Source organism: Tupaia chinensis, unplaced genomic scaffold, assembly GCF_000334495.1.
Source record: "Tupaia chinensis unplaced genomic scaffold, TupChi_1.0 Scaffold139935_1, whole genome shotgun sequence".
Lineage (NCBI taxonomy): Eukaryota > Metazoa > Chordata > Mammalia > Scandentia > Tupaiidae > Tupaia > Tupaia belangeri.
The window spans coordinates 403247-427023 of NW_006199814.1; the positions used below are offsets into that span (position 1 = coordinate 403247).

Genomic DNA, 23777 nt, shown 5'->3' on the forward strand with positions numbered 1-23777 from the left:
GAATCACATCTTTCTCTTGAAATGATTCAGAGAAATATACAAATGTAGCTTAACTTTATAAATTAAAGTTGAGACTGGTGGTCATTTCCATGAATCAATTCTGAGAAGAATTCTAAACTAGTCTTTGTTTCAAATTTTAGTATATGAAGATAGACACTCTAAAAAAAATCCTTTATACTTTAATTTTTCTAAGTAATCAATAATACATTTAAACACTGCTATTAAACTTAAAATTTTATTTAGTGTTAATAGAAAATAAGGACTTTCAAAACCAGTATTTCAGCACCACAATGTTATAATTTTTTTTTTTTTTATTGTTTAAGGACTTGTGTTAGAGCACTGCAACTTAAGTTTTCTATTAGTAAGGCTCACCACTGAGGTTGTCAAATGGAGTAAAAAGAATATACCTATCACATTTGGAAGATGAAATTTTCTAACTTGTCCTCTTTCAGATACACTACTTACTTATGTGACCTTAGATGGGCTACTCTAGTGACCTAAAGTATGGTCAACCATCCCTGACCAAAAACATGTTACTTCATCTTAACAATGGGCGTTCATCCACAGCATATGAACAGACATTAATTCAATTCAATGGATCAGAACATTCTCTGACTGGAAGAAAAAGTGGCTAGTGTAGACACCTGCATCATGGACAACTTTGTAGCCATTGAAATGCCATTACTGAATAGATGATGTGACCAGATGATATTATGAATTATTAACCAATTCCTTGGACCTTACTGGCTCTCCAGCTTGGACATTCTACCTTCACTGCCTCTGGAAGAAGCCACACAAGAACTAGAGCAGAGAAAATAAATTCTAGTCTTTCCGGTTTCAAAAGCAGTTTTTGGGGGCCCAGACAGTAGTACAGGAATCACATAAGTGGACCCATGTGGACCCACCATAGAGGGTTCTGTGTTTACATCCTTATACACATCAGGTTCGTGTGCACATGCCTGTGATAAGAGGTGACCAAGGCTGGGGATGGATGGAAGTGTGAAAACCCTGTTGGGGACATCAGGTTATCTCCACCTCTGTCTCTTTCTCAGAAGAAATTAAAAAAAAAAAAAAAGGAAAGAAAAAGAAAAAGAGAAAGAGAAAGAAGAAAGAAACTTTTAAAAGTGATTGACTTTTGAAATTCAAGTGAGACTCTGGCAGTTTGAAATTTCTAAGCCATATGACTATTGGCTTGTAAGATTCAAAACCCCAAATCTGAAGGATGCAAAGCATAGTGGTTATGTGGCTTGCTTTCTCACTCTCCCTCCCCTTACTCTGGTCAAATTAAAATTAACTAAATTAAATTAAATTAAATTAAATAGTTATAAACAGAAAAATAAAAGAAAACATGTTATTGTATTTATTCTGTGTAAGAATCACATCTTTCTCTTGAAATGATTCAGAGAAATATACAAATGTAGCTTAACTTTATAAATTAAAGTTGAGACTGGTGGTCATTTCCATGAATCAATTCTGAGAAGAATTCTAAACTAGTCTTTGTTTCAAATTTTAGTATATGAAGATAGACACTCTAAAAAAAATCCTTTATACTTTAATTTTTCTAAGTAATCAATAATACATTTAAACACTGCTATTAAACTTAAAATTTTATTTAGTGTTAATAGAAAATAAGGACTTTCAAAACCAGTATTTCAGCACCACAATGTTATAATTTTTTTTTTTTTTATTGTTTAAGGACTTGTGTTAGAGCACTGCAACTTAAGTTTTCTATTAGTAAGGCTCACCACTGAGGTTGTCAAATGGAGTAAAAAGAATATACCTATCACATTTGGAAGATGAAATTTTCTAACTTGTCCTCTTTCAGATACACTACTTACTTATGTGACCTTAGATGGGCTACTCTAGTGACCTAAAGTATGGTCAACCATCCCTGACCAAAAACATGTTACTTCATCTTAACAATGGGCGTTCATCCACAGCATATGAACAGACATTAATTCAATTCAATGGATCAGAACATTCTCTGACTGGAAGAAAAAGTGGCTAGTGTAGACACCTGCATCATGGACAACTTTGTAGCCATTGAAATGCCATTACTGAATAGATGATGTGACCAGATGATATTATGAATTATTAACCAATTCCTTGGACCTTACTGGCTCTCCAGCTTGGACATTCTACCTTCACTGCCTCTGGAAGAAGCCACACAAGAACTAGAGCAGAGAAAATAAATTCTAGTCTTTCCGGTTTCAAAAGCAGTTTTTGGGGGCCCAGACAGTAGTACAGGAATCACATAAGTGGACCCATGTGGACCCACCATAGAGGGTTCTGTGTTTACATCCTTATACACATCAGGTTCGTGTGCACATGCCTGTGATAAGAGGTGACCAAGGCTGGGGATGGATGGAAGTGTGAAAACCCTGTTGGGGACATCAGGTTATCTCCACCTCTGTCTCTTTCTCAGAAGAAATTAAAAAAAAAAAAAAAGGAAAGAAAAAGAAAAAGAGAAAGAGAAAGAAGAAAGAAACTTTTAAAAGTGATTGACTTTTGAAATTCAAGTGAGACTCTGGCAGTTTGAAATTTCTAAGCCATATGACTATTGGCTTGTAAGATTCAAAACCCCAAATCTGAAGGATGCAAAGCATAGTGGTTATGTGAAAAAAAAAAAAAAAAAAAATAGCGGCACAGCCCAATTGCTGATGGATGGAGAAACAGCTATTCTCCTCACCCCACAATCTGACTCAAGAAACATAGTAAGAGGGATTAGACACCAGTTTCTCTAAAAAGGAGTCCTGTCTTACAACCAAACCGTAGGTCTATCTTTGAAGAGATTTGGGGGATTTGGGAACACAGGAAGCCTGTGCCTCAATTCAGAGGAAGCCCAGGAAAGAGGCATGCAGTAGAGAAGCTTCCAGTGCCAGGCGTGAGATGGAAGCAATGAAGTGCACAGGTGCTTGTCTAGGCAAGGAGACTTGATCAGCTTGGGATTTCTATGTATTTCCAGAGTGGTGCTAAAGGGAAGTGAAGTAATTTGAATCTTTTGACCCCCTCAGGGGCATGGAAGAAGCTGAGAGAAAGTTCAGCAATAGAAAGCTCACAGTAGGGCAGGAACATAGACTTAATCTCCCTAGACTGTATCTTTCAGTCAGAGAGGAACAGCTAACATCAAGCACGGACAAGGGCCCATGTAGGGCTAGACACTCTCATCCACATTATCTTGGCATTCTGTAGACTCCACTGAGTACCCACAATCTCTCTGAATTCACCAAGATTATTTCTTTTACTCAGTGCAAAAGTGCATTTGAAGAGAAAATAAATTCAGCTATAGCAAAAGTAAAGTCATTTTCTTAGACACTTGGTTTTCAAAGCTAAAGATTCATAACTGCTAACAGGGATGAATCCAAGTTTTGTGGAACCTGGAGTCTAAATAATTTGGGGAATTCTTAACAAAAGAATCAAATTATGCAATAACATTAAGCATAGGGCCTTCAAAGGGGTTCATGCAAGTGAGGGGACCTGAGGCTTATGTCTCATGGGCTTCCAGTTAACCCCATTCTGACAATTACAGTAACCTTGTTCAAAGCATTCCTTGTTGTAGTCAAACAATGGAATTACTCAAAGCATTCCTCCCCATCTACCACTTAGCACCTCGTAATAGCTTAATAAATCTTTGTTCAAATGAATGAATTCATTGTTCCACCTCCCATGTAAAAAGCAGTGTCTGTGTGGTGACAGTGCTGTGAGCAGGGCAGCAGGTGCTCCAGGCTGCAATTTTACCCTCAGCTTCTCAGCTTGAAAATATATGTTGCTGTTTGAATTAAACGGAAGTTGCGACATACTGAGCTATTTTTAGTCTCAGTATTTGTTTTCATTGAGCTTTTAACATCATTTAATCCTTCCCCTCATTTGGAATGTCTACTAAACATGTTCAGATGAAACTGAAAACTACTGTGCCATTGTCCAGCAGCATAGATTGTGCTGGATAAAAGTCCAGATATGGCAATTATGAGTGACTCTCCACTGGCAAACTCCTAACCCCGAGCTGCTGCTTCCTGTGCTTAGAAAAGGGCTGCTCGAGGAAGAACAAGAGGGCAACTCAGTCTTGAGCAACAGGTCTTCCCACCAACAGGACAGTCTCCTTGTACCCAGCACCAGTTCAGTAGATGGGTACGAAGGGGCTTTTCTTAGACTTTAAGAAGTAAAAGAAGCCAAAATGAGACCTCAGCACTGACACAGTGAACTTATTCCTTATTTATGGAGAAGAAAACTTGACACGTTCTGTGTAGACGTCTATACACAGGAGTTTAGCTTAAATGAAGTGAGATTTTTGTTTGAGAATCATCTACTTTAAATTCTTGCTTTCATTATTTAATGTTATTGTTGTTCTGAAAATTCTCCTAAGCACCTTGAGAAGGAATCAATCCTTAAAACTGAATCTCAGTATCTTTTTAAGAATGTCTAAAGTTATTTATCTAAATATCAGAAGAATAAAGTCTTTTGGGAATAGAATGGGTAGGAAAATAAAGATAGCTCCAGTTTTGTCTCATCCTCACTTTATAAGGAATGCATTTAAGTCAAAAAGAAAATGATTCTTGATTTACCTTTTCACTTTTTGTTGACAAAGAGAGAAAAGAAGGCTAAAAGACCTTTACTGGAATAGGAAAGCCAGACTTCTCTCCCTCACAACAATACTCCATTTCCTTTCATCCTTCCAGTTGTTTAGAAGCCAGTGGATCAGAATTATGGATTAACACCCCAACTACATACCATTATACCCAAAAGCTATGATAGTAGAAATTACGCTTCACACACCTGAAATCTGGCTGGCAACAGTGCAAAGAAATTTTGTAATTGATTGTTATAGGAGACCACAAGGTATAAATGTGAAAAATACAACGGCATACCTATTCAGCCATTAAAAGGAATAAAGTCTCCTAATTCAAAACAATATGAACAAACCTGAGGACATTGAACCTGAAATAAACCAGACATAGAGAGAGAAATATAGCATGTTCTTATTCATATGTAGACTATAAAAAAGTTAACCTCACAGAGCCAGAGAGTAGAACAGTGATTCCTAGAGGCTAAGTAAGGTTGGAGGGGAGGCAGACAGAGAAGTGTTGGTTAACGGACATAAAATTAGTCAGATAAGAATTGTTCTAGTGTCCCATAGCATAATAAAGTAAGTACAGTTAACGATTATATAGTGTCTATTTCAGAGTTGCAAAAAGAGGATTTTGAATGTTCCCAATAAAAAGTAATAAAAGTTTGAGATGATAGATAAGCTAATTACCCTGGTTTTATTGTTACACATTGTACACATGTACTGAAAAAAAATCCTATACACCATAAATGTGTGCAGTTATTATATGCCATTTAAAAATAAAAAATAAGACGAATGAATGTAAAGGAATCATCTGAAAAATACAGAATATGAAAAACTTAATACATTTTACAGAAGAAATTTTCAAAGTATATAGAACATAGAAAAAGAATATAGTGCTTTAAATAATAGATCATTCCTGTTAGGCGCCAAATAAATGTTTTTTAATACTCACTAACTGAACCTGAAACCCGATGCCACATTATAGCATTAGCATAATCTTTAAGTTATGCACATATGTTTAAGAGATAATAGTTATCAAGATAACAGACTGTCAAAAATATATCCCTGAAACTCTGGTCTATCTTTCTGTTTCTAGTACTTATATTCCTAGAGCATATGAAAAGTCACTCAATTATCATATTGCTATAAATTATTAAGCGCATAAATGGGTTTTTATAGTGTACTATAAACTTGAATCCTTTAGTAAATTATTATTGCTTGCTTTTTTTTTTTTTCAATTTTGCCAGAGGGTACATGCGCTCATCAGAGAGAGACACAGCTAGAGAGAAAGAGAGAAAGAGTTCCCATAGAGAATTGTTACACGGCAATTTCTTCTTCTCCACTTCTCCCTCCTCTTGGGATTTGGGGCACACACATATGACTGGCATTTTTTTTCTTTTTTTTTAAGTGCTGGGTCTAAGACTCAAAAACACAGTCAGTGATGTGGGATCAAGATGCTTTAACCACTATGGTATGGCAGGCCTTTACTGGGGGAACAAATGACTTACGTACTCTAACATGTGGTAAATCAAATATAAGTCAGTTTCACTTTTTCTGACTGTCAGAAATGATAGAGATGGTGATCTTGACACACACACACACACACAAAAGAAGATCCACTGCAACTAATGAAAAAGACATATTCCAAGTAAACACAAAGGTTTCAAACATATTGATGCCCATCTTCAATAATGAATAGCTTTAGTGAACTTCTAAGAGCATCAGCAGAAACAGAAAGACTCAAATGCACTCTCCATTGGGGAAGATCTCACATCACTCATTGAATCTGCTACAAATTGTGTATACCTTACCCGAAATGCTTGGGGCCAGAATTGTCTTGATTTTGGATTTTTTCAGATTTTGGAATATAGGCATATGCATAATCAGATATCTTGGGAATAGGATTCAAGTCTAATCACAAAATTCATTTGTTTTATACACACTTTATACAAATATACTGAAGGTAATTTTACACAATATTTTTGTACTGTAGCATTTTTATTATGACTCATCACATGAAGTCAGGTGTGGAACATTCCACTTACGACATCATGTAGGTCGTCAAGAAGTTTTGAATCTTGGAGAAGTTCAGAGCTCATATTTTCAGATTAGGGATGCTTAATGTGTGCTCACACTATAGCTTATTTATACTGTATCTTTTGTTATTTTTTAAAGTACAAGGTAGGTAGGCCATTGACAAGTGTATGATGAAACAGTTGAGTCTATGGAGCTTCCGATTAAAAATATTTCAAAGCAGGGACCAGCAGATGGAATGGTGCTTAAGGCACTGGAACTCCTACACAGTTGATCATAGTTTGATTCCCACGCTGGGCATATGTGTGTGTGCCCAAAATCCCAGGAGGAGAATGGAGGAGAAGGGATTGAGGTATGGTCATCCCCCTGCAGGGTGATTTCCAACAGACTGTCTCTCCATCTTTCTCTCTTTCTCTCTGTCTCTCTGACAAGCCCACAGACCCTATAGCAAAAATCTCTCAAAAGAATTTCAAAGTAAATCTCAAAAAGAGAAGTCTAAAGCAACAAATCAAAATACTTTCTCAGAATCTTTGCTATTTTAATTAGATTTTTTTCTAAGCATCTTAATTTTGAAATATGGTTTCCCCAAAGTAGTCAATCATTAAGCATCATTCTTTGCATGTCTCAAAAAGATTTATATATGGAGCCAGCAGGTCGCATGATAGTTAAGGTGCTGGATTCCACATGGGTGACTGTGGTTCAAATCCCAGACATGGTGGCTTAAAATACATGCCAGGTACATCTGCATGCATGTCTAAAATCCTGAGAGGAGAATGGAGGGGAAAGGAGTATGCTGTGGTCAATCCCCCAGTGAGAGTGATTTGTCACTCTCTTTCTCTATTTCTCTAGGAGGAGAATGGAGGAGAAGGGATTGAGGTATGGTCATCCCCCTGCAGGGTGATTTCCAACAGACTGTCTCTCCATCTTTCTCTCTTTCTCTCTGTCTCTCTGACAAGCCCACAGACCCTATAGCAAAAATCTCTCAAAAGAATTTCAAAGTAAATCTCAAAAAGAGAAGTCTAAAGCAACAAATCAAAATACTTTCTCAGAATCTTTGCTATTTTAATTAGATTTTTTTCTAAGCATCTTAATTTTGAAATATGGTTTCCCCAAAGTAGTCAATCATTAAGCATCATTCTTTGCATGTCTCAAAAAGATTTATATATGGAGCCAGCAGGTCGCATGATAGTTAAGGTGCTGGATTCCACATGGGTGACTGTGGTTCAAATCCCAGACATGGTGGCTTAAAATACATGCCAGGTACATCTGCATGCATGTCTAAAATCCTGAGAGGAGAATGGAGGGGAAAGGAGTATGCTGTGGTCAATCCCCCAGTGAGAGTGATTTGTCACTCTCTTTCTCTATTTCTCTCTAGTGAGCAAACAAGCCCTATGGGGAAAAAAAATTAAATTAAATTAAATTAAATTAAAAAACAGAATAGATTTATGTTTGCATCCTTGATTTATACAGGACAAATATGATTTGCTGGTGGTCCATCAATTCCAAGGTTAAGTCTACCCCCTAGACCAGGGTCATCAAAACAATGTCTCATGGGTCACATTCAGCCATACTGTTTATGGCTGTTTTGCTCTACAAAGGATAGGTTGAATAGTTGCTGTGGAGACCAGACAGGCCACAAAACTGCAAATACTATCTCACCTTTTGTAGAAAATGTTTGCTTTCCCTCCTGCCATAACTCACAGAAAATAAGACCTGAAAGGAATCTTAGAGAGTATCTAATCCAGTTATTCACTATCATAGATCCACATAAGAATCACCTGGAGCACTTCAGAAATATATGTAATAGGGACCAGCACTTAGCATAATGGCTGTGTCGCTGGACTCCCATGTAGTCGACCGTGGTTCGAGTCCTGGACCCAGCGGCTTAAATTCACGCCGTGCACGTGTGCATGTGTGCCCAAGATCCCAAGAGGAGAATGGAGGAGAAGGGATTGTGGCGTGGCCATCCCCCCTTGGGGGTGATTTCTCACTTTCTAGGACCAGCAGTTAGTGTAATGGCTATGTCGCTGGACTCCCATGTAGTTGACCGCGGTTCGAGTACTGGACCCAGTGGCTTAAACTCACACCAGGCGCGTTGTGTGTTCATGCCCAAGATCCCAAGAGGAGAATAGAGGAGAAGGGACTGCAGTGTGGCCATCCCCCCTGGGGGGTGATTTCTCACTTTCTGTCTCTCTCTGTCTTTCTGGTGAGCACACACGCCTTATAGCAAAAACCTCTCCAAAAAAAGAAAAAAAAGGAAAGAAATATATATAAATGCCCAGTCACCCATCCTGATCAAAGGAACTGATTTCATTGGTTTCAGTGGACTTTTAGAAGCCTACAATTTATAACAGTTTCTCATGTGCTGCCAGGCTGAGAAACTGTGATCTAATTCAATCTTTCATTCTACAAATGAGAAAATGTAAACCTAGAATGTTAAAGACACAGGCACAAAGCCCAACAAAATTTCCAAATATTTTTCACGTTCCAACAATCCCTTAGGGGTCTGGTAAGCCTCTTCTACTATTTCAAGAGCCTAGAACATCATAACAATGTTCTCTTTCTAGTAACACACTGGCTCAGCGGTCTCTCATCAGCTCTGATAACCACAGCAGAGAGCAACTTAATCAATGGACTAGAGCAGTCAGGGATAGTGGCAGAGATGTGGTTCCCATAATGATCCAAAATAATGCCTGCACACCTGCCAATGAAGAGCTGAAATCATTCACATGAAAAGGAAGAGAGAGAGCTACTCTCTCAACACTCCAGAAGAAAGACGATGTCAGCAGTGGCAGAACCTTGGAAAATTTCTAACCAAATTGTTTCATTTTACAGATGAGAAAAATGGGGGTCTCTCGGAGGTATGATTTGCCTAGTGCCACACAATTTCTCTTACTGACATGGTCAGAGAAGAATACAGGGTTCTTCCCACCATAGCTACTGCCTAGGATGGAAAGAGAGTAGTTGGATGGAAGTCTTAGGACAGATGTTAAGAAAAGAAAAATAAACCACAAAGTCTCCAGGACAGAGAAATAAAGACAGACATGGTCAAGAGACCAATAAAAGGAAACAAACAAGAAGAGAAATGTATCCTCTACTCAGATTCGTTTTTCTTTATTTTTAAGTTTATTTCTTTCTTCTGAGAGAAGAGAGAGAGGTGCACCCTCAACAAGGCCTTCACACCAGAATCTACCCCCAGCCTCAGCCTGCCAGAATCATGGACTCCCAGTGTGCACAGGGAAACATCAGGACACGAACACAGGACCTTTCCATACAGCCTCAGCATCACAGAGCACTGTGTCACCCCATTACCACCACAGCTGCCCTCCTCACAGATTCTTTTTTTTTTTTTTTTGTAGAGGTTATTGCTATAGGGCATGTGCGCTCATCAGACAGACAGAGACAGAGAAACAAAAAGTGAGAAATCACCCCCCCATGGTATGGCCCTGCCACAATCCCTTCTCCTCTATTCTCCTCTCGGGATCTTGGGCACGCAAGCCCATGCACCCGGCGTGAGTTTTAAGCCTCCAGGTCCAAGACTCGAACCGCGATCGACTACATGAGAGTCCAGCGACACAGCCATTACACTAACTGCTGGTCCCACAGATTCTTATACCAGTAAAGCACTGGGCTCCTGTATGGTCAACCATGGTTTGAGTCTCACATATACTACATACTTTCGATATAAGAGAATTCGGTATCAGGAGCAATGAAGAGGAGCTGTGGTCTTCTTTTCTCCTCCCATTTGGTTTCTTTTTTGTTATTGTACAATCAGTCACTTGATCTTTTCTGGAACCCAAAATAAATACAGGCAATAAAAGGACAAAGGAAAACCAGAGGGAGTTTCTATTGACAGAAAACTCTTCTCTGAAGCCTCATTAACTAGAAGCTGAAGTGCGCCCTGCAGGTTCTTTGTCTTCCCAGTTCTGTCTGGTGGCTTCCTTCCTCTTATGTTATTGGGAACACACAGTTTAATAGGGTAGACATCTAATAGAAACAAAGATGGTTTATCTGTTGTTTCAGTTGGAATATTAAGAAGGCAGGATAATATTCACATGCTCAGATTGTTTAGTTGCATTCACTTTGTGGTAGACAGGTCTGAAAAGATATATATAAAATGACCTAGTGCCTGATTTAAACAGCATGACTACAAATGTGAGCAAAGTATCAGTCACTAAACTGCTTGAAACATTGCCCTTAAATTCCTTTCTAGTTCTTGTTTATTTATTTAACCTTCATTCATTCATAGGAGCAGAAAACATTGTTGTGCATTGCCTATTTAAATTACATCATGTTTAAGTGGCTAGCAATAAGAAGAGAAGCTGAATGGTATTAAAAATAGTGGGCTCTTGGGACCAGCAGTTAGCATAAGGGCTATGTCACTGGACTCCCACGTAGTTGACCGTGGTTCGCGTCCCGGACCCGGTGGCTTAAACTCACGCTGGGCGCGTATGCGTGTGTGCCCAAGATCCCGAGAGGACAATGGAGGAGAAGGGATTGTGGCGTGGCCATCCCCCCTGGGGGGTGATTTCTTGCTTTCTATCTATCTGTCTCTCTCTGTCTGGCGAGCACACGCACCCTATAGCAAAAACCTCTCAAAAAAAAAAAAATAGTGGGCTCTTGTGAATCCAAAGGGGGGAAGAAAACTAGTATATAGCTTTAATAATTGAAAAGGAAAAAAAATAGGATGATAGCTTTAGAAATAACTATAAATTCATATACTACTTACAGTATGGAGTTAAAATAATTAACATTTCTTTTTTCATCTCATCTACAGAATGGTAGTGAGAAATGCAATGAAATAGACAATCACTTATACCAATTTATGTAAAAATGAAGAATGAATTAGAAATACCAGGTTTTAAAACATTTAGATATCAATTAAAATAATGGGAAGCCCCCTCACATGGAGTTTTCTGATGGGGCTTATTAAATCGGACTCTGATCATTTAATATTTTTTAAATTTCTGGAGCAATTCACAATCTATTAAACTATTTTATTCATCAAGTGACAACATTCAGATGACTCTTTTCCAACCTCCTATATAAAACCAAACTAGTAGCTAGGGTAGAAGCTTTATCTCATCTCTTGAGACCCTAGGTATATGTTGAGGAGATTCTGGACAGTAACTCATGCCATAAAATAGTAAGTCTATCGGTAGATTTTCTATCACTGTGTTTGATGAACATACTGAGGTATAAAGACAGTAGCTGTATATATGTTTAGAAGGCAGGAAAGAGGCCTGAAGTATAGATATGATTCATCAAAAGATGGTTTCTGGCCCAGCCACTGTGATACAGCAATAACACAAGTATGCTTCAAGGCTGGAAGCCATATGGCCACCACAGGTTTGACCTTAGAGTCAGCCTGATAACACATAAGATGAGTGCAGGGCAGCCAGGATTCCTAGGATCTGGAAAGCTGAGAAAAGGGGATCACTATATAATGAGACCCTGTCAAGGATGCTTTCTCCCTCTCTCTTTTTCACATGCATGTGCTCACAGGAGCATGTACTCTTTGTCAATATAAAAAAAGAGCAAGATGGTTTCTGAAGCATGTGGTTATATAACAACTAGAAAAGGTATAGATAGAAAAAGGCCAACTAGCTATAGCTTAGACTCAGAGATCCTCAAAAGAAGAGGAGCTAGCAAAGAGGACTAAGGAGGAGCCACCGTAGGTAGCAGGAAAATGAGATGAGAATGAGCATCATGGAAGAGAAAGTACTATAAAAAGGATCTGCCTGTGTTGTAAGTATTGCTGAGTACGTGAGGGAGACAAGGACATGTCTCTGTAAGAAGCTGGTCATGGGTCATGGAGGTGATAGAAATGAAATGAAGTAGGTTGTGAGGAAAATGGGAAAAGGAAATGGAGATAGGCATTTTCTCAAGAAGTTCTGCTATAAATAGGTGAAAACAATGGGGTGACAGCTGAAGATCAAGGGAAAATATTTTTGTGCTAGTGAGAAAGATTCCGCATGGAGCACGGTAACAGCATATTGTTGACCTGAATACGGGAACGAGGGCACAGAGGAAAGGGTGAGATGTGTGAGGAAAGGTGAAGTAGACAGGCTCAAATACTGGAGAGAAATGAGAGAATTGTCTCTCTGGTCACATCTTTATTTTTCTCTTAGATATGTAGCAAGGTCACTGGCTGCAAGTACAAGGGGCAGGATTATTTGGGTGAATTAGAAGAAACAAGAACATGAGAAACAGTTACATTAGGGATTAAAATAGAGTTTATTAGGAAAATGTATTAAAAGGCTTATTGAACAGTTTTGAGTGCCAATATTTGAAATATGTGATCATAATTACAAAGTAGCTTAAGATAGCAGTTACGTTTTCAACCAAATATTATCCTTACTAGTTGAAACCTAAGGAAACTAGGCACCCGGATGTAAGGAAGTGGGAGGCAAAAGAAATGCCACACTGCCATTTTTATAACTTCATAGTTCTGTCAACCTTTAACTCTCTTTCCTTCTCTAAACTAAGCCTGATCAGTAAATGAAGTATTCTTTCCAAGTCTAAGGATTTTTTTTTCTGAGTAGCTTTCCACTGAAAAAATCAAACAAAAAATCTGTTAACTTAATTTTAAACTCATACTAAATTCAGTTAACACTCAATAACATGTTGAGATTTACTTCAGAAGTCACAAGGAACTTCAGTGTTAACATCACATAAATGTGAAGTTCGAGGGCATAGCTATTGGGTCTTCAGGAGAGTCATGGCACGTTTTTGTATAGAAAAACGAAAAAATATGTCATGACTTTCCCAGAAACCTAATATATCTATTTCCCCTTCTATTTTCAATATATGCCAAGGTAAAAATAAAAAGGTTACTGTATAACTTAATAACTGCATGGGTGACAGGAATATGATGAGAATTAATAACTAGGCAAATGCCCATGAATACTCGGAAAAGGCCACCTGTGCTATTTGTCAGGGAAGTGAAAACTCACATATTCACTTTGATATTTAAACAAAAGAACATGACTTTTTAAAATGAGATCAAATGCAAATGTTGATACTTTTCATAGACTGTATTAAAACATAATAGGTCCTTGCAAAGATTGAGTTATGCCATGAGATGAAAGACACAATGTCAAACCAGAGGTTATAAAGCCCAGGACACTCATGTGAAAATTTAGAGATGTACAAATACCTTAAAGAAACTCTCATAGATGTCTGACATTAGTAGAGAAATAAACCAAACGAAGATTTTGTCATCAGTGTGTAAATGCTATTACACAAACCAAGAAAATGAATATAGCAAAGACAAAGTAGCTGTACTTACACTAACTGAAGAGATGTGTTTAGACAAAGAAATAGGTAACATGCATGAGAATCTTAATGTAAAGTCAAAGTTGTACGAAGCTGAAAAAGTAATTAAATAAATGAAAGCAAAAGAAATATTTACTGTTTTGCTACTTCCCAATAGAAATTTTATTAAAAATAGCTAGAGTATGCTTGTGTTCACTGAAGAGAGACTGAGAGCGAGGCTGGGAGAGGGAAAAATGAAAAAGTACATCCTCCATGGAGAATGGACATGCCACAATCCCTTCTCCTCCACTGGGGATTCTGCGCACCCAGGTGGACACATGCATCTGGCATGTTTTTTGAGCCTCTGGGTCTGAGATTCAAACCATGCTGTGGGATCCAGTGCTTTAACCATCATGCCACTGACTGGCGAAGAAATGATCTTATGTAGGTTTATGAGACCCAAATTCAAAAGCCTAATAGAATAGAAACAAGCAAAAGACTAGAAATTCTAAAAACATCTGGTCAATCTAAAAAAAAATTTTTTTTTAAAGAACAGAAACAAACTCTACTACTAATCAGTTTAGGGTTAAATTATATTTCAATGAATTATTAAAATGTTTAAATAAAATATTAAGATACATGGACAAGAAGAGGACATTAAAAGGATTTTTCTTTACAGAGATATTTTTTAATAATTACTTTTTTCCTGACAGGAGTTATATAAATTTTATAACTGAGTGAACATGTCCAGTGTGAGAACATGTGACCTGTGTCAGAGAATGGAGAGATAACTTATGAATAAAGTATAACAAGTGCTTTATAGTCATTCTTGGGTTTCTACATCCTTTACAAATCAATAATGGATGAATTATTCTAAATCTAGTACTACAAAAAGACTAAGTCAGTGATGAAGCTACCTAGCCCTATATAGTCAGACTGAATATTATGCATTTGATTTTTTAAATTAAAATGGGAACATTTTCCTTCCTTCCTTTTATCTCTTACTGCCATGGAATTTGTGTACTTAAGACAATATTTGCATAGGAGCATTACTGAAGGCTCTGTATTCTGGGGTATCAAGAAAAAGAAACAACAAAAACAAGAAGGATAATAATCCTTGTGCAAGAATGTTCACTTGTAGCACTGACTCTTCAGAGTAACTATCTATGTAGACTAAAGAAGAGATGTGAATTTAATGAGATATACCTGTAATGTTTTGTATTTTTTTCTTTTTTATTGCCAGAGGGTGCATGTACTCACCATAAAGACCAAAAGAAAGCACCCACTAATGGATATGGTCATACCACAACATTTTTCTTTTCCTTCTATGAGGACTTTGGGCACACATGCACCAAACTGGCATGCTTCTCAAGTCACCAAGTTCAGGACTCAAACTATAATTAGCCATGTGGGATCCAGCTCCTTTACCCACTAATCTATGGGACTAGCCTAGTTTTATTTCTTAAACAGGATATTGAGTATACTGCTAGTTTTTATGTTATTATTGATACTTTTTGCTTTTTCTGATTTTTTTTTTTCCTAAAGAAAACAATAATGACTTACCAAACTATCCACATCTATGCTGGAGTTTACAGCCCACTGCAATGTACTCATGATATTCATAGCTAAAGTTAGAATAATACCAACTGTTCCTTCTCCTTCACCTATAGGCAGAAAAAAGATATAAACAAACTTTGTGTTATTTTTATCATCTGTGAACTTCTTTATTTATATCTCTCCTAATGCCTGTATCACATTTAGGATCACTTTCCAATGCTATGCTTATTTTAACATATTTCATTCATCTCAGTTAATCACAAAATCTACCAATAGCAATAATGTCCTGCATATCATAAATGTTTAACCAATTTAAAAAATATTATTATTATTAGTTTTTGCTGTAGAGCCTATATGCTTGCTCAGGAGAGAGAGAAAGAGAGAGCATGCAGGAAAGTGAGAAATCAACCCCAGAGGGGATGGACACACTACAATTCCTTCTCCTCCATTCTCTCAGAATTTTTTTAAGCATGCATACATATGGGCCCAGCATAATTTCCAAGTCACTGAGTCCAGGATTCAAAATGCTCAGTCAGCCATGTGGGAGTCAGACACCTGAACCTCCAAGCTATCTGCTGCCCCCCAACCAATGCTTTAAATCAAAGAGTAAATGAGTATTAGGAAAGAATTGCCCTTTAAAAAATGTTTTATGTATTAAATGGGTTGTTGGCATTGGGCAGGTATCATGTTTGTCCCTTCTACAACTATTACAGTCAAATACCAGAATGATCAATTGGGAGAAAAAAAAAATAGGCCTGTTCCAGATGAGTTCTCCTACAAAGAAGTTAAAAGCAGGGGAAGGAGGTTACGTTTCAGTAGTATCTGCAGCTTCAGGCTGCTGACAGAGAACTTTGTTTACTAATCAGATGTTGTTGACTTAGAACTTCATGGAGCAGTCAGAAAACTAATTATTCACAATTGCTAAGAAATGGAACCAATCTCAATGTCCACAAACAGAGGAATGGATTGAAAAAGTGTGGCACATATACTCTATGGAATATTACTCAGCCATAGAAACAAGACCTTGGCGTTTGATAGAAAGTGGATAAATATGGAAGATTTACTGCTGAGTGAAGCAAGCCAGACTATGAAGGAAAGACATTGTATGTCTCCACTTAATATATACCAACTGTCTCCACTCTGGCTGAAACTGAAGGACTAGAGGATACAGAAACATAGACAATGGTTATAGATACCAGATACAGTGTGGGAAGAGGATGGGAGGAGGAGAGTCTGAGGAAAAATATTAAGGAGAAAAATAGAGAGGCAAGGCATTTATGGGATAAAGAAATGGGTTATTATCTGTTGAAGACAATGAGTATAGTATTCGTAACTAGACTGGTGAGAAATGTATTCATGCTGAATTATTCACTTTACAATCTAAGTGACATATGTGATTGAATGTATAAAAGAAATTGAAATTTAAAAAATATTTTAAAAAAGAAAACTAATGTGTCTGCCATTTGGGAAGAGAGAAGATTGTCCATTATAAAAAGCAAACAAAAAAAAGATTGATTTACATGGGAAGAACATAGTCAAGTATAATTAAAGTAAATTATTTTTTAGGGCTAGGAGAAACCATAAATTAAAATTCACAAATATTCAGTACTATAGCTATAAAATTTTTCTAAGATTAATATAGACTTACTATAAATTTAGGTTATATATCACAAATAGAGAGTTCTTACATCTATAATGCATGATAAAATTGTCATAAAGTTCTAAAATTGGGAGAAATAATTCATCCTTTTGTTAAGTGAAATTTCTGTTTCCAAAATTCCTCTTATCGAAGGTACACCATAAACAACATATATCTACTTTTAGAAGTAAATCACTTACTTTAAATTGGGTCCTAATATATTACTTGTTCAAACATTGAGATGAGAATAAGATAAAATTTTAATAATAACAATCATAAGTATTATAAAATTGTTTGAATATCTACTATGAACCAGGCAATACACTAAGTATTTTGCACAAACCATCACATATAACACTTGCTACAGACCTATGGGGTAGGTCTTATCATTATATTTATTTAAATATCAGGGCAGTGAGGGATTTAAAGCTAGCTAATGTGCACCATTTGATATAGCTGAAGAACAGTATATTCAGGGTTAATATTAGCTGGATGACCAACAACCACTTCAGTGGGGTATCTGATTTGATTGATGTACTGAAGTGACTGCTAAGTGTTTTGACTATTGCCTCTGGTAAATCAGGACTCAACCATGCTCTTAACTATCGTATGATCACATGTAATATATTGGCTTGGATTAAAAGTTAACAAATGTTTGTTCACATAATTTATCCCTCTTTGGTCCTATTTAAAATAGCTTATAAAAAAATGAGAAGATTCTGGACCAGCAATTGGCATAATGGCTATGTCACTGGACTCCCATGTAGTTGACCATATTTCGAGTCCCAGACCCAATGGTTTAAACTCATACTGGGCTTGTGTGCATGCATGCCCAAGATCCCAAGAGGCGAATGGAGGAGAAGAGATTGTGGTGTGGCCATCACCCCTGGGGGGTGATTTCTCACTTTCTGTCTCTCTGTCTCTCTCTGTCTCTCTCTCTCTCTGTCTTTCTGGTGAATGCATGCACCCTATAGTAGAAACACTCTCAAAAAAAACAGAAAAAATATTTGAAGATTCTGAACCTAAAAATAAATTGTCTGATGATGACAATATATGATATGGTAATATCTTTGACTAGACTAATATACAATATATTCATGCTGGGAAAATCCATTTTGTATGCTGTAAAGATGTACAGTGACTAAATGTAAAAGAAATAAGAAAATACAATTTAAAAGGATAAAAGTTACCTAAAATTACTGTACCGCTGGGAATTCCTTTAATTGCCTGCCTACGTATATTCCTTTCATAGAATCATCTCCCACTGCCCCAGCTGAGAGAACAAACATGACGAACTTGTATCATCACAGCACCTCAGTGGACTGCAGGTAGACCTCTGAGCCAAAGGAGCCTGTCTTCTGTTTTCTAGGACTTTGTAACAAGACAGAGGAACTCTGTTGTTACTTCAGGGACCACGATAGTAAGACCACATTCAGTCCACTTGGTACAGTCCTGGTATACCAGGAAAAACAGTATTCAGAGAGAGCAATGAATGAAGCAGTCACAGAAAGGAATGGACGCAGGCCACTTCTGAACTCAAGGGATGGGAAGAAGAGTTCATTATCTCTCTGGTACCTGTTCCATTTCCTCTAGGGGCCCAATGGCACCCTTGCCCTGAACCTCCACAAAGCCCTCCTGGAACTCACCAACAAATGCCTCAAATAGTCCCATAGACTTGGGATTGATTGGGCATTTGCTCTGAATCTTTGTCCATTGTCTCTCACACACAAACACATCTGTACAACACATTTCAACACTCATTATAGCCCAGAAATTTAACTTTTTCAATTAAAGAAACTTGCTTATCTATATAATTATTATTTTATTTTACTTATTTCATGTTTACCCAAAGATCTTAAAATTCAAAACATTTTAATTTTTAAAATACAGTATTTTTATCTAAGTAATTTCCCTCCTTTGGTAGTTTTTCTTCATGCAAAATTTACACCAACCAGTGGTTAAAAGAACAAAATTTACCAGGAAGAGGCATCATTTCTCTTTAAGTGTAGATGCTGAGTTTCCCCTATTCATAGGTCTGTAGCAAGAGATCTACTGGGGCCAGCAGGTGGCATAGTGGTTAAGGCACTGGTCTTCCATGTGTCTGACTGTAGTTCAAGTCCCAGACCTGGAGGCTTGAAACTCATGCCAGGTGCATGTGTGTGTATGTCCAAAATCTCAGGAGGAGAATGGAGGAGGAAGGATTGTGGTGTGATCAGCTCCCAGGGGGATGATCTCTCACTTTCTGTCTCTCTGTCTCTCTGACAAGTTCATGTGTCCTATAGCAAAAATCTCTCTCTCTAAAAAAAATAAAAAGAGAGAGAGAGAGATCTATTAATTTTTTTTTCTTTTTTTGGAGAGGTTTTTGCTATAGGGCGCGTGTGCTCGCCAGACAGACAGAGAGAGACGGAGATACAGAAAGCGAGAAATCACCCCCCCAGGGGGGATGGCCACGCCGCAATCCCTTCTCCTCCATTCTCCTCTTGGGATCTTGGGCACGCACGCACACGTGCCCGGCATGACTTTAAGCCACCGGGTCCGGGACGTGAACCATGGTCGACCATGTGGGAGTCCAGTGATATAGCCATTACGCTAACTGCTGGTCCCTAGATCTATTAATTTTGAAGCCAGAATCCTTCATCAGCATGAGCATGAAGAGATTATTTTTTCCTTCAGTCACAGATTTTTCTACTTAAGATTCTCTCCAATTTTTTAAACTGTGAAAGCACAAATAAGAATATATATTATATGTATATGTTTCAAAGAAATTATTTATTCAACACTAAAACAATAGAAGTTCCCAGAAATCAATTGCCCAACAGTTAATCAAGAAAATCTGTTCAAAGATATCTAAAATGTTTAACCTGTAAGCATGTAGCATTTTGTTCAGTAACAAAGTTTTGAGTTAAATGCTTAGCTAAATAGTTAATGAGTGTATAATACCTGTTGTTAAAATGGAAATGAAGGTAATGGCAATGAAAAAGATGACAAAAATCATTTCTATTCTCATTTGAAACCAGCGTAGTGTTGAGAGATATAAGAACCAGTTGGCAGTATGTAAATTCAGAGCTTTGTGGAACAGAGTTTCAAAGTAAGGCTGTCGTCCAAAAGCACGAAGTGTCCATAGTCCTTTTAAGCTTGTCACGAGATGAGTGAAAATTGGACTCCTGCCTGTGAAATAGTCCCATAGAAAATAATGTAAATCATGTAAACACAGAATGCAATTCCTTACTACCATGTACCTAACAAACAGTATCATTGTTCAGAGAGGATTTCACTCTGATGCCATACTTTGAAGAGATGAAATAGGTTATTTTTAACAAATGAGTTAAACTCCTTTTTTCTTGCCTACCATGGATGGGAACTTAACTATAAAATCATTATCATTATTTATGTGTAAGCCTTAGCTACCAATGGGCACTGTTTCTCTGGCTAATCCTAAATTAGTCACTGCCACAAAGACTTTTTCTTGTAAGACAGCTTTTTCAAGTTTTTCAAGTAAGCAAGTTTGACTTGATTTTGCTAATAACCTTCAAAGCAAAAGCATTGGAAATTCATCCCCTGAAAATGTACCCATACTAACGACTGTTACTGAAAATGTGCTTTCCAAACCGCTTAAGCAGTGTTTAGGGGTACACAAAAAGGGAGCCCTACAACACAAAAGAAAGGTGTCTGAGGACAAAAAGCCAAAAGAGAAGAATTTTATCTAATATCATATAGACTCCAGAAAAACCTTTACTAATAGCATTATCATTGTATAATTCGATTGGTATAAGCAAATTATGAATTACTATCATATACATGAGTAGTGGTAAGACTACACACTTTAAAACCCAAATGAAGTCAAATGGTTATTAATTAACAAAAAACAACCTATGTTTACTTTTAATGTGGTCTCCTTTTATATACATACACATTTTTTGCTGGACTCCCACGTGGTCAACCGTGGTTTGAGGTGGCTTAGACCTCACACCGGGCATGTGTGTGTGCATGCCCAAAGTTCCAAGAGGAAAATGGAGAAGGGATTGCAGTGTAGCCAAATCCCGGGGGTAATTTCTTGCTTTCTGTCTCTTTGTCTCTCTATGTCTTTCCACCAAGCACATATGCCCGATAGCAAAAATCTCTTTTTTAAAAAAATCATTGTTATAAATGTTTAAAAGCAGGAAAATAATTTTTGGGAAAAGCAGATTGACTACAGAGAATCCCAAATAGGACTTGTGGCTTTTTTTCCACAGTGAAGGTGAACATGGCACATTCAATGTCATACCTTCAGACTCCAGTTGTTTGAGCTGCTGTGAGGTGTGAAGGAAGTATGCTCTTAGCGCAACAAAAGCCACTATCACTGGCACCGTGGCTAGGAAGATGTAGGGTTTTAGGACTGAGACTACGGTTATAGTTCCAATCACAATTAATAACAACTGTAGGATCAAAGAAAACATATTGGTGAGTAAACGTTTTCATGTGGCAGTGGCACTGATTTCTTTCTAAATAAACTCTTTCCCTTTCTAAATAACCTCTTTCCCCAAAAAACAACCAAGAGAATGGCCAGCCTAATGAAAGGGACAAGTCCGGAGTTGAATGTTAACTTCCGACTTTAAATGGAAAGATCAGGCCACAGTAACACTGCAAATTCAATAGAAGAGAGATTAGTTACCTGAGACTGAACTCGTGAAACAGAATTTTTTCACTTTAGACTAAAACTTCACTGATTTTTTTCAATGCTTTGATTTCCATATTTAAGGATTTTTGTCTTCACTTGGACCCTTGATAGGTTCATCTATACCCTACTATTTTAACTGAATCCTAACCTTTTCCCTGGCTTTAAGTTTCATGCAAATTTCTCTTAACATTTTTTTATTTTGATCTATGAAAACTAAAACTGTTTTACTTGAAATTTAAAAATGCATTAAAAAATAAAATTAAATAAACAAATAAATATATAAATAAACAAACTCTTCCCACACTGTTCTATTCTCCACAAGGAACATGTGTACTTCCTACTGAGAAGGCAGCCAGCTCAAGCATATTTTTCAAAAGTTCTCTGAAAATTCAAAAAATTGTTTGGGTCATTGGCAATACATTCTTTTTCTTTTTTTTTTTCTAGAGGTTTTCGCTATAGGGCGCATGCGCTCGCCAGACAGACAGAGAGAGACAGAGAGACAGAAAGCGAAAAATCACCCCCTGGGGGGATGGTCACGCCGCAATCCCTTCTCCTCCATTCTCCTCTCGGGATCTTGGGCACGCACGCACACGCGCCCAGCGTGAGTTTAAGCCACTGGGTCCGGGACACGAACCGCGGTCGACTACATGGGAGTCCAGCGACATAGCCATTACGCTAACTGCTGGTTCCCAATACATTCTTGAAGTTTCAAAACCAGGGTGTCCTTTGATCTTTGGATAGTCTCATTTCCCAGACACTTTAAAGTGTATGATGCATCATACGTTTTAAATAGATACAAATTTCTTTAGCCTAGCCTTTTAAAAAAATAAACTGTTTTGAAGTAATTTGAGTATTAAAGTAAACTATAGGGTTTGTTTTCTTTAAACAATTTTTTTTTTAAATAGAGTATTAGTCTGGGAACCTTTTGAGTCAAAAAAACTTGACTTAGGGGGCCAGCAGGTGATGTAGAGGTTAAGATGCTGGACTCCCACGTGGTTAACCATGGTTTGAGTCCCAGACCACTGGCTTGAAAATCACGCCAGGCATGTGAGCATGTGTGCCCAAAATCCCAAGAGGAGAGTGGAGGAGAAGAAATTGAAGTGTGGCCAACTCCTCTGGGTGTGAGTGGGAGATTTGGGGTGGGGGTTCTCACTTTCTGTCTCTGTCCTCTGGCAAGCCCATGCACCCTGTATCAAAAATTTCTCAAAAAACAAACAAAAAAAAGATTTGATTAAACATGGGCTTGGTCATTTAGACAAGCTATCTGATTTCTCTAAGCCCAGTTTTCTCATGCTTAAGACTAAAAGAAATTACTCTTAGTAAATGTATTTCCCTTCCCAAATCTCCTGTTTCTGTTCATTGAAATAATTGAAGATAACCCTAAGAAGCAAAAAATAAAAATTTTAAAATGGCTGATTTAATTTAAAATTAGATAATTTTTTTATCTCCTATCTTATTAAAATAAAGTCTGAATTTTAGTCAAGGCCATCCACTATAGATATCTCTTCACATTATCTACCACAAAACCCAGATTCTGTGGGTTATCTCAGAAAGGGCTAACAGGATTTGTTTTCTTCAGAATCAAGTTTAAGTCTTAAATTCTGTATTTCTACATGACACCAAAAACATACATTTTGAACAGATTAAAAAGTCTGCTAACATTTATTTCATAAATTTAAATAAATTATAAGTAATTATTAGCAATAAGGGTTAAAAAATACACCTATTTAACACCCATATGCTAAACAACAAGTTGGTTCTTTTCTGGTTTCTGTAGGTGACACAGGTATTTTCCAAGTGATTCAGTGAGACACGTAACATTATAGTATTAATAAATAGGGACAAGAATGGGGGTTAGCTCAGATCTGCATAAGTCTTTGAACAGGTTGCTATTTCCATTTAAAAACTATAGATGACTATATCTTAGGGACATTTTTCTATGTCTCCAATCGTCAAATTTTAAAATGTGAGCCCCTCCCTCATTTAGCAAATACTTGAATGAATGTTCAGTGTGTCAAGTATTAGACTAGGCAATGTTTCTCTTTTCTTCCCTCCTCCCCTCTTTC

The 23777-nt window shown here is 37.3% G+C and overlaps 1 protein-coding gene across 1 annotated transcript in view; it reads right to left on the reverse strand.

Moving 5' to 3' along the window:
* The window catches only part of CFTR (CF transmembrane conductance regulator), a 218658-nt gene that overhangs the window by 43976 nt on the left and 150905 nt on the right, over positions 1-23777 (reverse strand). The window contains exons 19-21 of the mRNA XM_027765925.1: positions 21319-21469; positions 19995-20222; positions 15422-15522 (exon numbers count right to left, since the gene is read on the reverse strand). Coding sequence (XP_027621726.1) covers positions 15422-15522; positions 19995-20222; positions 21319-21469 — 480 coding nt within the window. The remainder of the gene's footprint in view (positions 1-15421; positions 15523-19994; positions 20223-21318; positions 21470-23777) is intronic.